The sequence below is a fragment of the Bos mutus genome, chromosome 7 (genome assembly GCF_027580195.1).
Source record: "Bos mutus isolate GX-2022 chromosome 7, NWIPB_WYAK_1.1, whole genome shotgun sequence".
Taxonomy (NCBI): domain Eukaryota; kingdom Metazoa; phylum Chordata; class Mammalia; order Artiodactyla; family Bovidae; genus Bos; species Bos mutus.
The window spans coordinates 2889631-2907218 of NC_091623.1; the positions used below are offsets into that span (position 1 = coordinate 2889631).

General features: G+C 39.0%; 1 protein-coding gene across 2 annotated transcripts in view; it reads left to right on the forward strand.

Moving 5' to 3' along the window:
• The window catches only part of TTC1 (tetratricopeptide repeat domain 1), a 48912-nt gene that overhangs the window by 23641 nt on the left and 7683 nt on the right, over positions 1-17588 (forward strand). For both annotated transcript variants that reach the window (XM_070373038.1, XM_005897512.3), the window contains exons 3-7: positions 6020-6080; positions 7125-7237; positions 10425-10461; positions 14892-15040; positions 17342-17396. In XM_070373038.1, the coding sequence (XP_070229139.1) occupies positions 6020-6080; positions 7125-7237; positions 10425-10461; positions 14892-15040; positions 17342-17396 (415 nt within the window). The remainder of the gene's footprint in view (positions 1-6019; positions 6081-7124; positions 7238-10424; positions 10462-14891; positions 15041-17341; positions 17397-17588) is intronic.

Consider the following 17588-nt stretch of genomic DNA (forward strand, 5'->3'; position numbering starts at 1 on the left):
GGGATTTCTGTTTTATTTAAGGTGTATTTTCATGAATCTCTTCACTGAGAGGACCTAAAAGCAATGACTCCCTCATAACATCTAGATCTTGGTTTTGAAAAAATGACTGATTCCAGGTACAGGGAAGGCAGAGTACAAACTATTGCACTTGGAATATAATGTATGCCTGCAGCAAAGCTTACCCTTAGGGGGATAGATCCAGGCGAAGATTCGTGCATATCCTGAAAGTGGGCTGAGAAGTCTTGGGTAAGAACTCTGGAGTATGGCCTAAAGGGGCCCCACAGGAGGAAGAGTGCAGTCAGAGGAGGAGCTTGACTGGCCTGTTTTGCCCAGGCCTAAGGAATGTGGAATGTTCAACTCATGAAACCATCTAAGCACTTTGTAACCATCTAGACTTTCTGCAGTGCTTTTTTAAAAAATTCTCTTAGAATTTTTAAAAATAACCCGAGGTAGAATTGAATTGCCCAGTTAGAGGCGTTTTGTACAGTTGACATTCAGAGGAAGATCATGTGGGGAAGGAAGTGAAGGTAGTCCTGGGGAAGAGGTCTGGTTTGTGTTAGACTTGGAAAACAGCGAAATTTGGTTTGGGCAGTTGAAAGGAAAATCTGGAAGAAAAACAATGGCATTTCCAAGGTGGGTGCATAAGCAAAAGAATGGAATGAAGAATAAGAGATCCAACTAGTTAGAAGAGAGGACTTGTGTAGTAATGGGAGATAGGACTGAGTAGGTTGGAATAGAAGTTTGTTGCAAAAAATAAAAGATTTCTGAATCTTGAATTTTTTTTTTTTTCTAACCTGTAAAACAGGTAAATACCTACATGCCCATCTCTCAGAATTGTCTTGGGAAACCGATGAGTAGAGCTCTAATGTGTCTGATAGCAGATGTCAAGCAGTGAAATCTATACTGGTAGAGTTTATAGTGAACTGAATAACAGGCTGAAAAGTTGGCAGTTGCAGTGATAACTGTTGAAATAAACTCCCTTCATCAAGGGCATTGTGTTTTTGAGGTTTTCCGTGACAGCTCCTGTGATGATTCACAATACAAAATAATGTCACTATTTCCCCCTGAGCTCTCAGTGATGGGGAGGTCTACTGAGTTTAGAGTCCTGTAAAATTTCTTTGGTTCCCATTCTTAAGGAAACAAAATTCTAGAACAGATGTTACCCCATGCGGCCTCCCCAGAATCTGGAGGCATGTGAGAGGGCCCTTAACCACATTAGACCAGAACCTGGAAGATTTGCACCCAGTAATGCCGCAGGATACCAGCCCTGCCAGTTCACTTATGTGTGATGCTCTTGGCACTTGGCAGGCTGAGTAAGACTATGCACTGTGGAGTCTGTCCTTGGATTCCACAGCATTTCACAGTGTGCATGCCATCCTCGGGTTAAAGAATGTGTTCCGGCGGCAGAATAAATCCTAGTCTTTGTACTAGGATCAAGTTAGTCTCCTGGCACAGCCGGGAGACAGTGCAGCGTTCTTTTCAAAGTGCTATTTTTAGCTGTTACCAAGGAGATATTCAGCATGATATTGATAATTGCATTAATCCTCAATTTAACACAGTCTGTGAAAGCAGCAGCTCTTTTCCAGTGTTTATTACTTAATGGGTCACTGAGTTGTGATTTATCAGACCAAAAAAATAAAACGCCTTCCTTAGAATAATTGGCCTCTGTAGTATGTTCCAGAGCCTCTTGGCCAGTTCAACTTTTAGGCCCAGTTGTAACAACACTGTGAACTTCTCTCAGGCTGCCTGCTCAGGCTGGCCCCCGTCAGTAATTCCTTCTGGGTATACTTTGGATCTAGGCTTTTCTTGTTGGAATATTAATGTTCTAAATTTACCAAATAATGATTAAACTCTTAAAACACACTCTTCACGAGAGCCTGATCTGGCAGTCTGAATGACTGATCTGTGTTCATAAAACATTCCTGGTAAGTTGGCATTGGAGAACAGATTATAGATCAGAAAGTAGCTTAAAATTAGAGAGATTGAAGTTGTTGATGGATGGGCATTGAACTCTTCATAACTTAATGAACCGCCCTTCCCTGAAGAATTTTTATTTTTGATAGTACTGTTTTAAAAAAATATATTACAGACCTGTGATACTCATGTGATATTCATGTGATCCTATAATTTTCTCTTAATTCATTAATATGCTACCCTGCATTAATATATTTTCTAATGTGAAACCAATTTTTCATTTCACTGTTAGAACTTTATTAGCCAGTGATATATGGTTGTTTGTGTGAATTTAAGATTGATTGAATGAAGTCACTACTATTTATAGGGTTTTCATTTTGCCCTAATTGAAATTACTTTAGAATTTTTAAGTGGTTTTTTTTTTCCCCCACCCATTTCTCCACATACCCTCCTGCCCCAACCTTTGAGCTTGGTGTTTTTTGTGTCATAATTTGTTTAGATTCTGCATAGAAGAGAGAGCATATGGTGCTTGTCTTTCTCTGATTTCTTTCCCTTAGCGTAATACCCTCGAGGTCTGTCCCTGTTGTATCAGATAGCAAGATGGCATTCCTTTTTTTTTGTCTTTTTTGTCTAAGATGTCGTTCTTTTTATGGCTAAATAATATTCCTTTGTGTGTGTATAACCGCAGTTTCTTTATCCATTCATCCTTTTTTTTTTTTTTTTTTTTTTGAGGTATGTTTCTTCTGTCTTTGGCTGTGTTGGGTCGTCTTTGCCATGTGCAGGCTTTCTCTCATTGTGGTGAGCAGGGGCTGCTCTTTGTTGTGGTGGGTGGGCTTCTCGTTGCAGTGGCTTCCCTTGCTGCAGAGCACAGGATCTAGGCACGTAGGCCCGCCCGCGCTAGTTGCAGCACGTGGGCTTAGTTGCTCCATGGTATATGGGATTGTCCTGGACCAGGGATTGAACCTGTGTCCCCTGGATTGGCTGGTGGATTCTTAACCACTGGAAAGCCAGGGAATTCCCTATCCATTTGTTCACTGATGGCCATTTCGGTTGTTTCCATATCTTGGCTATTGCATATAATGTTGCTGTTGAACATGGGGATGCAGCCATCTTTTTGAGTTAGTGCTTTCATTTTCTTCAGATAAACACCCAAAAGTGGACTTGCTGAATCATATGGTAGTTCTATTTTTAAGTTTTTAAGAAATGTCCATATTGTTTTCCATAGTGGCTTCACAATTTACATTCCTACCAGCAGTGCTCAAGGGTTTTCTTTTCTCCACATTCTTGCCAACACTGGTTATTTCTTGTCTTTTGATAATAGTTATTCTAACAGGTGTGAAATGATATCTCATTGTAGTTTTGACTTGCATTTCCCTGCTGATTAATGATGTTGAACATCTTTTCATGTTCACCATGTATGTCATCTTTGGAAAAATGTCCATTCAGATCTTGACCCACTTTTTTAATAAGGTTGGGGAGTTTTTGCTTTTAAGTTATATGAGTTCTTTTTGTATTTTAGATTACCGCCTTATCAAGTAGATGATTTATAACTATTTTCTTCCATTCATTTTGTTGATGGTTTCCTTTGCTGTGCAGAAGCTCTTTAATCTGATGTGGTCCCACTTGGTTATTTTTGCTTTGAGTGTCAGATTCAGAAAATCATCACCAAGACTTACTTCAAGAAGCTTACCACCTTTGTTTTCTTCTAGGAGTATTATGGTTTCAGGTTAATCCATTTTGAGTTAACTTTTGTGTGTGGTGTAACACAGTGGTTTGTTTTCATTCTTCTGCATGTGGCTGTCCAGTTTTCCCAGCACCACTTACTGAAGAGACTGTCCTTTCCCCAGTTATATATTAGTGGCTCCTTTATCATAAATTAATTGACCGTATGTGTGTGGGTTTATTCCTGAGCTCTCTATTCTGTCTCACTGATCAGTGTGTCTGTTTTTATACCAATACCATACCATTTTTATTACTAGAGCTTTGGAAGTGTAGGTTGAAATCAGGGAGTGTGATGCCTCCAACTTTGTTTCTCCAGGTCACTTTGTCTATTTGGAGTTGAAATAACTTTTAACTGGATTCTTTGTGGGGTTTTCTTTGCTTCCAGCATAGAATTCCCTTTCTTATGTGGAGAAAGTTCCCCTTGTTGAGTGCTGGTCAGTCCCCTGTGTTCACTCTGGTCTCTTGACAGCCAAGGCATGTGACTACGCTTGGCTCATTGGAGGCTTCTGACCGAAATTTAAATCTAAATTAGGACAAAGAAAGGGGAATGGTTAGGGTCTGTTGGCTGTTATTACAGCCCTATCTTGGCGAGACTCTTCTCCTAGAAGACACATCAATATTTTTTAGCTTTTTGACTTCAGAGTTGCCTTGAGTCCTGTCTGTTTTATAAGCCCATGTTTTAGGCCTCCCTGTGATTGTGTGAGCCCCACGGTAGCTTTCCAGTAAACTTATGCCCTTAAAAAAAATTTTTTTTTTCTTTTTTGCCCAAGATAGTTCTTTTGCTTGCCTCCAGAAATCCTAACCGGGCTTCCCAAATGGCTCAGTGGTAAAGAATCTGCCTGCCAATGCAGGGACGTGAGTTTGATCCCTGGGTTGGGAAGATTTCCTGGAGGAGAAAGGGGCAACCCACTCCAGTATCCTTGCCTGGGCAATAATGGACAGAGGAGCCTGGCGAGCTGCTGTCCACGGGTTCGCAAGGGTCAGACATGACTTAGCGACTAAACAACAAAAACACTAACCAGTTCAATAGAGGATATTACAGTTCGGGCACCTTCCTCTGGGTGGTAGTAGGTAAATGTGGCCACATTTTTATATTTTGATTGTCATCACCACTACCCATCTTATTTTTTCCTGTATTCCCTTGGAATAGGCCTTCTTCAGATATGTTATAAATGAATTATTATTGTCTGCTGAACATCTGGCCTGTAATAGATGTCGTAAAAATTAGATTCTGTTTATACCTATTTCTTAGTTTCTTTATTGAGATTCATCAAGTGTTCTGTTTCTTTCAGAGTATAGTAATAAGGTATTTGGAAAGCACCCAGATCTCAGCAGCTCATTTACAGATCTTCTCCAGAAGCATTATATTTTTTTAATTTGGTTCCTAATATTTAGAGTACCAACTGTTTAGGATGTCAGCTTGTACTGTCGATGAAAGAGTGTGCTAATTTTGTTTCCTCCCATTGGAGTTTTTATTGAGTCAGAAACTTCAAGAATGAAGGAAGAGATTTTTGGAGATTCTCTCTTTTTTTTTTTAATGCTGTCAAAGGTGGCATGCTAGCTCTGCTTATGCCGGCCAACTTGCTGAGGTGTTCGGGGCTGAGAGCACACAGGGGCTCGGCACGTGTCTTTTTGGCTCCACAGACTAACATTCACTCTGCCTTTGAGTCCCATGAGTGCTCTACCATCTGTGTGAAATTCTGTTGATAGAAGAGGCTAGGAAAAGAGATTCCTCTGGGTTTCTTCAAATTCCCCTGTGTTAGCCTGCTAACAGCATACCGCCTGACCCTGCAAATAAGACTCATCCCCCATAGTGCACTCTGCCAGCCTCTCTATGTCTGCTTCATGACACAGAGTGCAGTTGTAGCTAAATAAGTATTACACTATTTATTTTATAGAAAAATAATAGCTAATTTTTGAACCCTTATTCACCAGTGGATTGGAAACTTTACATACATTATCACATTAACCCATAAATCTATTAGCCTTAATTTTTAGATGAAGAAATTAACGCCCAGAAAGATCTGAAACTTGTCCAAGATCATCTACAATTAATAAGTAGCAGATCTAGAATTTTAATTTATAAAGGTAAGCATACCAGTGGGTATATTAGTTTCATTTTTAGTAAATGGAAATTACTGTCCATGCAAAAGCCGGAAACAAAGAAAACCTGGGTTTTGTCTTTTTAGTGTCAAGAATTCACTGGATGTTTAGCCAGATGGTCATGTGTTTTTTTTCTGTGTGTTTGAGATGTAGATAAAACTGACCCAGTTCTCAAAAGTCAAGCTGCTGCCAGTTGAATAGCCTAATGTGTAATGAAAGCTGGCCTTTCTGTTCACTTATCATAATACTGTATTTATTGTCATTCTCTGATCTTTTTCAGAGAAGGAGAGAAGAGAGCTCTAGACTAAAGGAGGAGGGAAATGAGCAGTTTAAGAAGGGAGGTAAGATGTGTTTTCAGCACTGATGCTGGCTGTCTTGACTCATTCTTTTGTAGAGTCTGTGAAGAAACACTGAAGAATGTTTGGAAACAGCTAGCAGATCTGAACTGCTAACAATGCTGAAGAACAAAGCTCTTTGAGTTTTTGCTTTGGGAAACTCTGATCTGGAATGTTAAAAGGCTATTTGCTGCATTGCTGTCAAAAGGGGGTCTCAGTTCCTCACTTTGTGACAGTGCTGTGAATACTGGCCCAGTGCGTCCTGTGCTGCCTAAGAAGGGTTTTGCTTACACTTCAGTTGCTCTTTCAAGTTCCTTTTTCTGTAGATGCCTTAACTAGAGAGATGGTCCTTCTGCATTTCTTGTATTTGCTTAGGGATAGTTGAGGTTCATTTTTATAATTTGGGAGAACTGTTTGACCTTATTATCAAATTTGTCACATCTCAGAGTATGTATGCTTTGGATATCTAGGAGTAGTAACATCTTCCCTTTGTTATTTTTAGGTTAAAAAAACTTTTTTTTCATATATCCTGATTTATCAATTATCACTTCTTTTTTCTAAGAGAACTAAAGGTTCTCTGAAAGTTTTATCTCTTTATATTTTAGTATTAAATATTTCAAACCTGAGAAAGGAGTGACTAGGCAATTATCTTTTAGTATCCTAACTATAATTCTGTATGTGGCAAAGAATGTATGAGTTGATCACCATTTTCTCTCTAAGGTATTTAGTCAACTACTGGTTTTTAACATAGTTGCTTTTAGCTCTATAAAATGTCTCTCCAGACATTTCAGGAAAGCATTTTTAGCCTGGTTGACTCCATGAAAGCAGAATATCTTTAATGAAAAATATATAGAGTTTTTTCTTCATCCTGGGCTGTTAATTCCAGATTTTAGTCTCTTTCCTCTGTCCAACAAAACTCTTTACTAAATTGATAAGCCAAGTGAAAGGTGAATGTATAGAATGGAAAGCTATACATCCTGAGGTCATTTGGAATACAGTGATATCAGAAATAAAATCATAACGACTTCTTATATTTTCCCTTCTCCTCAGATTACATAGAAGCCGAAAGTTCTTATACTCGAGCCCTGCAGACGTGTCCCTCCTGCTTTCAGAAAGACCGGTCTGTTCTGTTTTCCAACAGAGCTGCAGCAAGGATGAAACAGGTATGTGTCTTGGACCCTGTCTTTTTCAGAAGCACATGGACTTGCACTGTGTTTGTAGGCTAGCTTCTCTCCGGAAACAAGCACAGGGGCTTTAAAGTCACTGCCTCTCTTTTCCTACCCCTATATTTCGCTGATTTAAAGGGCATGGGAAGGATAGAAGCATAATTTTGAAAAACTTAAGTCAGATTACTGTTCGTATTCCTTATTAAAGTGGCTGAGTGAATACTTTCACAGAAGGAAGCCTGGCACAGTTTGTACCAAACCAGGGTAGGTTAATGAATCAAACAGCCAAGTAGTACATGTCCTAGAATAGCTCCAGCTGCTTATTTCAGGCCTCTGAAACTTCAGATAAGACTCGAAGGGACAGGAAGCAGTGCTTGAAACTGGACTTCAAGGTGCTTATCCCTGAGATTCTGATTTTCTGTTGAAAGTATGGATATAGGGAGAAGCATCCAAGAGTTGGGGTGAAAAGTACCCTTAAATGCAAAATAGGTGTCAGGGAAAATTCAGAAGCATTTTTGTATTTCCAAAGGATTGAGAACCTGATGTTGCAGGGTGAATGTAGAGTAGAGGAGAATGTAGTGATATTTGTTTGGTATCATGTTGGTATTAAAAGTTAGATTGGTGATTTGTTGATATTCCTGTTTAGACACCATAGTAAATCTTGCTGGATTGAAATGGTGAGAGCTTGAAAAAAAAACAGTACCCCTTGTTAAAGACTACTTATATTCAAAGCACAAGGGTAGAGGTTTTTTTTACCTTTAAGCAACCACAAAGCAGGCATAAGATTGGGTGAAGTGGTTTTCTGTTTGTTTTGATCAGGTAACTATGTCATTTTCTTTTTGATGTCGACTGATGAGGGTTTTTAAAGGGGAGAGTTGGGGGGTGCACTTAAATGTTTGGACATTCAAAAAGTTTTATTTTAATCCAGGCTTGTATGTTTTGTTACTGGATTCAGTGTCCAGGGTGAAGTTTTTAATACTTTTAGAGTGATTCATGTGACACAAGAGAGGGAATAATTCTAGAGCATATAGAATATACAAACAGACATTTTGTATTAGGGGAAATAAAACAATTTTTAGATTTATTTAAAACAACATTCATTAATACATTCTACCATCGATCAGAATTCACAACTAACGGTCTTTCCACTTAGCTGGAAAATTCTGATTTCACTTTTGCCTCTGGGAGATATCAAGCCACATTCATAGACTGGAAATTGTCATTGTGAGTTGAGATCGAGGACACCTTCAGTGTCAGAGAAAACACACCATACCTATTTGGCTCCTGAAATTTGGGATTCTTTGTTCTCACAATTACCAAAATTAGTGACATTGCTAGCATTAGGCTGCTGCTGCTGCTAAGTCGCTTCAGTCGTGTCCGACTCTGTGCGACCCCATAGACGGCAGCCCACTAGGCTCTTCTGTCCCTGGGATTCTCCAGGCAAGAACACTGGAGTGGGTTGCCATTTAGGCTAGCATTAGGCTAGTATGAGCAACTCGTTCCTAAGTTAAGAAGATGGATGGCCTTGTTAGTCTTCTGTCTGTCACAGCCGAGGGGAACTCAGACTTGCTCTGTAACTCTGACCTCTACAAGGGATAAGTTTGCTACTGGGCTCTTTTTGTTTGTTTTATTCTTTCAACTTTCATTCTTAATATTTTAAGAAGATACTAAAATTACAGACTTGGAGACTTTCAGGAATGCACTGAAGTGATTTAAGGAGCCTATTCTGAGTTTAAGGAAGTGATGGGTTAACTATTTTAAGAAGAATCTCTGAAAGACAAGTTTGCAGGCTCAGCATCCCTGATTGGGTATGCCTGGCCAAGCTTTATGTTTCGCGTCTAGAGGGGGAAAAGGCAAACTTGGAGTTAGGGCAGGTTTCAGCTCTAGGCCTGACTACACAAGAGTAAACAAAGTCCCCCAAAAAATAGGTTCTAAGAATAGCTACTTGGGGGCACAAAGAATACCACCACATCAGCTGTACACACAAGTTATAGAGATTTACTTCTATATCAGAAATTTTAAAAATAACATTGTGTGTGTCAGACTTAACAGTTATCTAAAAGTTGGGAAAATACTGACTTCCAGTTTTCTATACTGCAGGACTTCTTGTTAGAGTTTTTAATATGTGAATTGCTATTTTGGACATTGGAAGAGATAATGTAGTTAGTGTTTCCCAGACAACTCTGGAACCTTTTTTTGCTTATTGTGGGTAAAGTACACATACTATAAAATTGACCATTTTAACCATTTTTAGATATATTCATAGTATTAGCAATGATCATCATGTCCAGTTCCAGTAATTTTTTATGACCTTAAGAAAAACCCATTAAGCAGTCACTCCCCATCCTGGAACTGTTTTTGATTGAATCCTGAAACTCATTTGGTAGACAGTGCTCTGAAATATTCTACAAAGTATTTGGCGTTTGCCATAGTAGCCATTATGGAAGTATTAAACACTTACTTGAACTAACATCTCTCTAACATTGTAGAACATTTCCAATTTGGAAAAAAATAGACATTTTAGAGCCTAGAAAAATTAAATAGCAGATGAATATCAGAGCTAGAATCTAGTTCTTTTGAGAGTCTGGTTCTCAAGCTAGAATCTAGTTCTTTTGAAATCCTGTGTTCTTTTCACTACACCATGCTTCTCAATTCAGCAAATTAAATTAGATATTTGGCAAATTCTTTTGTATTTTTGTTTGGTCAGTGAATCAATTAAGGTTCATAACTGAGACTACATGACAAGCCATGCTCTATCTGTATATGAACCACCTCTGTACTTTCTGGAAAATACCACTTTGGGTGTGATATGTAACAGTTCACCAAAGAGGAAGGTTACTCATTCGGTTATTCATGTATCAGTCATTTGTCCTGTTTATTGATAGAGTTTTCTCACTATCAACATTCTAATGTAAAATGTTGCAGGCCAATTGCAGCAGTCTTTAAATAAAGATACTTCAGGAGGAAGCTCCTTGAATAATTTGTTGCCAGGAGACTTTCAAGTCAGCTGTCAGCATAGTTTGAATTTTAGCTTGGAAGTGGCATGCATGTTTTGGTGTGATTTCCTTAAAGAGCATGCATCTATCTCTGTAAGCAATTATTAATGATCAGTTTATGTCATTGAGCCTTTAAGCTGTTGAGACAGAATTAGGGTGACACATATTAATGATCTATTTCCTTTTAGGAGAAGAAAGAGATGGCCATCAGTGACTGCAGCAAAGGTACAGCTTTTTGGTCTTGTACATGTTAACATACAAGAGCATTACCTCAGCTGTCTGCTGAGTTGTGACTGACTCTTTTGTGACCCCATGGACTGTAGCCCACCAGGCTCCTTCGACCATGGGGTTCCCAGGCAAAGAATACTGAAGTGGGTTGCCATTTCATTCTCCAGGGGCTCTTCCTGACCCAGGGATTGAACCTTTGTCTCCTGCTTTGGCAGGTGGAGTCTTTACCACTGAGTCACCTGGAAAGCCTGTTAGTTCAGCTAGACAGCAAATACAGAGGCTCTCAGCCAGGTGTGTACTTGTACACATGCACCCTTCTGGGGCTGCTAAATGAGAAGCTTTGGGTCTTTCTCGGAGGTGTACTGTGCAGTAGTCATCTTAGTGAAAGCATTTTTTGAATGGATAGTTCAGTCAGTTTATCCTGTATTGGTAGATATGTGGAGAAAATTTAAACCTACCTTGGCCACAGAAACAGTATATACTTCTTGTGTGCTTGCCTTTGAAATGAAGATCTCAGTTGTTGCTGGGGCTTCTGAATCTGTGTGCTTGGTTAGTGGTGGTGGTTGCTCTTAGGAAAATGGTACTCCATTCAGATGTTGTACTTAATCCAAATCTCCTTGCCATCATTTTTTATCAAGTTCAACACAGTGAACAGTCTTTGTCATCTGATGTCTGAGTTCCATAATGATCTTTGCATTCTACCACCTCATAGAGACAGCTCCAGACATAGAGTCATTATTGTTTTTGTTTTTTTTTCCCCAAAATTTCCTGACAGGCCAGATGGTTGTCTTGTCTTTATAACCTGCTTGGTGTGGGAAACACACATAATCTTGTTCCTTGCATCTTGCTACTCGCACGAGTTTTTTCAAGCTAATATTGTTTTTTAAATTTGTATTTTCTTTTCCATTTTGGATAATATTTTCTCTGAGAGAATCAGATTTTAAAAGAACTTTATTTTAAAAAAAAAAAGAAGAAGAAGAACCTTATATATTATCTAATCCTTCTCTCAGACCAAGCATGAATTCCCTCAATTGTTTTGTTTCTTTCGATTTTTTAATAACATTAACTAGTCACCCTCTCTTCTTTATACTTGGCAATTCATTAGAGTCTCTGAATGAAACTTAACACATTAGGATCCAGCAAACTTATTCTGATCTATTACTGTCTTCAGCTGGAACTAATTCTAAATGTACTGTTTTGTTTGGAAGAAGGTATTTAACCTTAATCTCTGTGAGATGTGTGGGTTTGACGAGTTTAAATTAGGAACAAGCTGCGATTTTCAGAGTTCTTTTCTTGGTAACCAAATGGAGAGAAAATGGCTTGTAAGCTGATTAGCGGGGAATATACTAGAAAACTACATTTCTAGCTGTCGCTCTCAGTCTAGGAGCCAAGAGAATGAGAGGAAGTGGGGGGAAGTGTTTGTTTTCCAGATTTGTTTTTGGTTTTGGTTAAACCAAAATACATGTGCTTATACTTAGTTGTTATGGCTACATATGGTTTATTGAATCCATGCGCAAAATACATTAACAATAGTACAGTTTATTTGGATTAAGTAGTACAGATTATTTGGATATACAGGACCTTTCATTCCCCTGCCCCCCAAATAAACGCATGCCCACTCTGTGTACAAACTTTGGCAAAGGACTTAACTCATTTGGAGCTCTTTGCTATGAAATACTATCTAAGAAACTGTGTGAAAACTGTGGAACAGTATTTAATGCCAGTCACCTTTATGCTTTTAGCCTTAGCAGGTAAATAAAGTTTAATTCTCTATAGGGATTGAGAAAGCAAATCACAAGTTAGAGTGATAAGTTGGTGTTAGAGGTTTCTATAAAGTAGTCATAGGGAATTCCCTAGTGGCACAGTGGTTGGGACTCAGTGCTTTCAGTGCCGGGGCCCGAGTTCAGTCCTTGGTTGGGAAACTAAGATCCTGTCAGCTGTGCTGCCAGTAAGAAGAGCAATCCTGGAAGGATTCCATCTCTTCGGTCAATATTTGCATTGTTAGAAGTTATCCACTAGTTGAGAAGGGGGCAGTATAGGAGTTAAAATGTAAATTAGAGAGTTCAGTTTTTTAAAAGATGGCGTGGTAGAGGTCACTGGAGTATTTTAAGAGAATATGGTATGCTAGACTAAGGGGAGGTTGACAGTGTGTAAAGATGAAATCCTGCAGTTTATGTTCTTTCAGAAAACCTTCTCCTGAACCACTATCCCCTTCCAGCCACTGCACCATTTCTGTCATCTGCTTCATTGAAAGACTGTCTGCCTGTCTATACCGTGTGGTTTATATCTTCGGCCCTGCCCTGTAGTCTGGAGCCCTGTACCCCACTGCAAACTTGACATCTCCTTGGGACATCTGGTCCCATGGCGTAGCAGATGTGCCCAGAACAGACTCTGGTGCCTCCCAGTCCCCCACACATACATGAATGCATGAAAACAACTTGGTAGTTTTTTTCATACTAGTAAATGGCATTATTATCCATTCACTTGCTGAAACTTTAAAACCTTTGGAGTCATCCCTGAGTTATTCTCTCATTCCACATGGCTTAATTAATTAGCAAGTCCATTGGGCTCTGATTCAGAGACATTCCCTTAATCTGGCCTCTCCTTTCCATCTCCACATTTAGCAGCTTAGTGAGCACCCTCTGTCATCTGGGCTATTGCAGTGACCTCCCAGCTGTCTCACCGCTTCCACCCATACCCTTCACACTGTAGCCAAAGTGAGTTTTTAAAACTGTAAATCAGATTATGTCTTAATCTGCTTGAAACGATTCCAGTGGCTTCTTACCACACTTAAAAGGTCTAGTAAATGAACTATATTCCAATAAAAATTATAATAAATAACTAAAATATACAATCAGCAAGGACTTACTCCATAGCACAGGAAACTCTACTCAGTACTCTGTATTAACCTAAATGGGCAAAGAATCTGAAAAAGAATAGATGTGTGTGTGTGTGTATATAACTAAATCACTTTGCTCTACACCTGAAACTAACACAACATTGTGAATCAACTGTATTACTCCAATATAAAAACTTTTTAAAAAATACAAAATAGAAAAAGTCCAAGCTCCTTTCCCTGGCCAGCAAGGCCCCCATGACCTGCTTGTTGTGTATCTTCAACCTCATCTCTTCTGCACCTCTGCCTGTCACCAAGATGCCGAAGTTATTCCTGCTTTTAGATCCTTTACTCTTTTTAGTTCTTTTTCCTATACTGTCTCCCTCAGCTTTTCAAATAGCTGGCTTCCCTCAAGTAATCCCTTTTCATATTCTTTCCACTCTTTATAAAGTCACTTATTCCCCTCTTCTTTTGAATTTACATCACCTTGTTTTATTTTTCTCTGTAGCTCTACAGCTATCTGAAATTATTTGTATGCCATCTTCTGTTGCCTCCTGGAATAGGTTAAAGCTTCATGAAGACTTGGACCTGGTCTGTTCTGGTTACACTGTACTCTGGAGGGTCACTACCCTAGGTGCATATATTAGGTATAAACAAACAGTTACTGAAACCATGAATGAATTTAAAAATGAGGATATCATTTGAAAAGAAAAAAGTTTTAGAGTCATGATACTGCTTTTTAACAGAAAAAATAAAAAACACAAAAAATAATACAAGAATGTAGTGTACTTGAACCAAAACATGGGCACCGGATTATTATAAGGCATTTGTTGTTGGATAAAAGAGAGGATATTATACACTAGTCACCTAAGGGTGTTAGAGCAAGAGTTTGAAGGAACAGTGAGGATTTAGCTAAAAATACCACCTCAGTTGTCATTATGTGACCTCCGTAGTTGAGGCCTAGAAAACGAGAGTAAATGATAGTCTGCCACTGTTCTGCCTCAGTTCTTTAACATGCACCTTCAAATTCCCTCTCACTTTTTCACTGTACACTTGAGCTCTGTTGTTCTGGATTGTTCTGAAGTGGGTGAAGGATCTAGGTGGAAACCAGGACTTGGGGTATAGACCAGGGTTGGGTAAACTACAGCCACAAGCCAAATGCAGCCTGCATGCCACCTGCTTTTGTACAGCCTGCAAGCTAAGAATGGTTTTTACGTTTCTAAATCATTGGAAATAAAATCAAAAGAGAAGTAACATGTTAGGACACATGAAAATTATGTGAGATTCAGATTTTCGTACCCATCAATAAAATTTTATTGTAATACAATCACCCTTATTTGCTTAGGCATTGTCTGTGCCTGCTTTCATGCTGCAATAGCAGAGTTCAGTAGTCGTAACAGTCTGTCCCACAAAGCCTGAAATCTTTACTACCTGCCCTTTACCGAAAAAGTTTGCTGACCCTAGGTATAACCTTTAACAAATAACTCTTCCTATGGAGCCATGAAGAATGATTATTGAGGAAACTTGATATAACTGAGGGTGTGTAGGCCCTTTTTCCTCATGGTAACAGTTACTTCTTCCCTTTTTACAGCAATTCAGTTAAACCCCAGCTATATCAGGGCAATACTGAGGAGAGCAGAGTTGTATGAGAAGACTGACAAGCTGGATGAAGCCCTGGAAGACTATAAATCCATATTAGAAAAAGACCCATCAGTACATCAAGCAAGAGAAGCTTGCATGGTAAACCTGATTTTTTCAAAAATATTTTCTATTCCTTGTGTTACTAGTCATTGAATCTTAAATAATCTTCTGAGACACAACTACATGCCATTCGTATGCTTTTGAAAAGCTTATTGGAAGGAATATGCAGGAGATAGAGCTTTGAAATGGTGGCTGCAGCGCACTGCACCCTGTACTGTTTAACCTTCATTCTAAAACTGTTGTATAAACCTTTGACCTCTAGGTTAACAAGAACTTTATTTTGTTGTTGGACTAGGGAAACCTTGTCTGCTTATAGGTGTACAGTTTAGTAGAAAGTGAGCCTTAGTATTATAGATAATAAATTTGTGGTTTTCTTTTCCTTACTCAGTCACCAAGTTTCTACTCATTGTCATATGTGCAGAACATTTCCAGTTAAACATATCCTAATCTTTTTATCCTTCTTAAAATGACTCTAGTTCTTGTCCTTGTCACTAAAAATCCTTTTCCTTCTAAATGTCATATTTTTATGTCAGTAGTAAATTAAAACTAAATATTACTTGTTTTCCTCTCTTTAAAAGTAACTGTATGTTTGTGCTTTTACCTCTATCATCACTCTTTATCTCCAATGCATAGGGTATACTCTTAAGGATTTCCTACAAAATTGGATGTGTGTCTCACTGCCCCAAAATAATAGGTGTTCAAATAAGTTTGACTGATACTGGCTTTAACTAAACAGGTTTCTTGATTGCCAGACTTTTCAGAGGGCATTAGAATGGAGAGGTCTGTCCTGAACCCAGTATGTAGTTGAGATGGCAGGAGCCAGAGAGCTACAGGCATCTTTTATTTAGCCAGACTTTTTGGTTTTGTTTTTTTAATTGAGGCTACATACCAACATTTAAAAATGGAAAGAATTTTTAAATGAATAAACTTTTATCCATTTCAAGTGGATAAAATTAAATGGATAAAAATCTAAGTTGGGCTCCTTTTGAAAGTTGGAAAATGTGGACATGTGGGCTCCTCCTTGCACTCGCACATGCTGGCGTGGGGCTGAGTGCTCCGATTACATGGCTGAGCACACCAGTGCTATTGGCTTACACCCGGTCCATTACTTATTTACGTTTCCTGTCAGTTCCCTGAGGGCATCTGAGCCCCTACTCCACAGGATCTCCCATTTAGTTCATGGGACTGTTTTTCCACCAGGCAGACCTGAGAAATGTTGACTCGTCTCCATGCATTAATATCAGTATCCTAGGTAGTTTGGGTTTTCTTTAGCTTTGTTTTTATACCCACTTGAGGTGAGTTCCTTCGGTTACAACAGGTCTTTTATTTACCTAGATATGGAGTAATCGGAGAAAGGTTCATTTGGGTAATTAAAATACATACGCAATTTGAAAGCATTTTTAATCCTTTATCTGAGTTTTAACGTATCTCTGAATGGTGTTAGCATTAACTTAAATTGGACATGAGGAAAGGGAATAGAGTACTTAAAATCTTGGCTAAATTCATGGTGGCCTTTATCCTTGTCAAATTAGTGTTAAGACAAAGGGAACCTTTTATTAAAGCTTGTTGTTATAGGCGTAAAGAATTTATTTTATCTTGAATTATTACAACGGAGTTAATACTGGAATCGCAGAGTGTGTGGGGGCAACTCTAGAGCTAAAAGTGCCCAGAGAAGATCTGTGGCTCTCAGCTGGAGGCGATCTGGTTCCGGGGGACATTTGGCTATGTGGGGGGTCACTGTGCCATGGTGGGGAGCGTCCTGTTGGCATCACTAAAGGCCGGGGGTGCTCTGACCACTGCACTGTGCACAGGGCAGCCCCGACAGCAGACTGCCCCATCCAGACTATCGGGCCAAGGTTGCAAAACCCTAAACTGGATGATCGTTTCAGAATATCAAATATCGATCTGATGCTTTCTCAACAATTAAGTTACATAAAGAAAGGACTTCAAGTTAAAAAATACAAGTGAGCAGAAACTATTTATAAATATCAGCCATTATCCCACCACCTGAATATACCACTGTAAACATCTGATGTTTATCCTTTCAGATGTTCTGTGTGTGTGTGTGTGTGTATGTGTATTTTTCACCAAATTTTTATTGAGGCCCTGCTGAGTCCACTCCAGTGATCCAGGAACTGTGTATAGCATTGAACCAAACAAAACTCCTGTCTCTGTAGTGCCCCCACAGAGAAATATTTGGGATTTTTCTATAGTTGGTAGGATCATATATGTGTGCTTTAACCTGATCTCATTTTCACACAAGGTTTGTAAAAATGTTTCTCAAATTCAAAATAAAGCCAAAAGATTTTCACAACCCTGTTTTGGTGCTTTTTCCCTCAGAGATTACCTAAGCAGATTGAAGAACGCAATGAAAGACTGAAGGAAGAGATGTTAGGTAAGTCTGCCTCCCTTGCCTTCTCTTTACCATAAACAGCTCAGAAGCTGGGGGACGCAGCCATCCGTCCTTTTATTCATTAGAGGAGAACTCAACAGTTGGAAACAGCTTTGAGGCCTTTCTGTGGTTCAGTACCAGTATCATGGGGCACCAGCAACTTGGGGCTCATGAGTTCTTACTCAGTTTTGACTC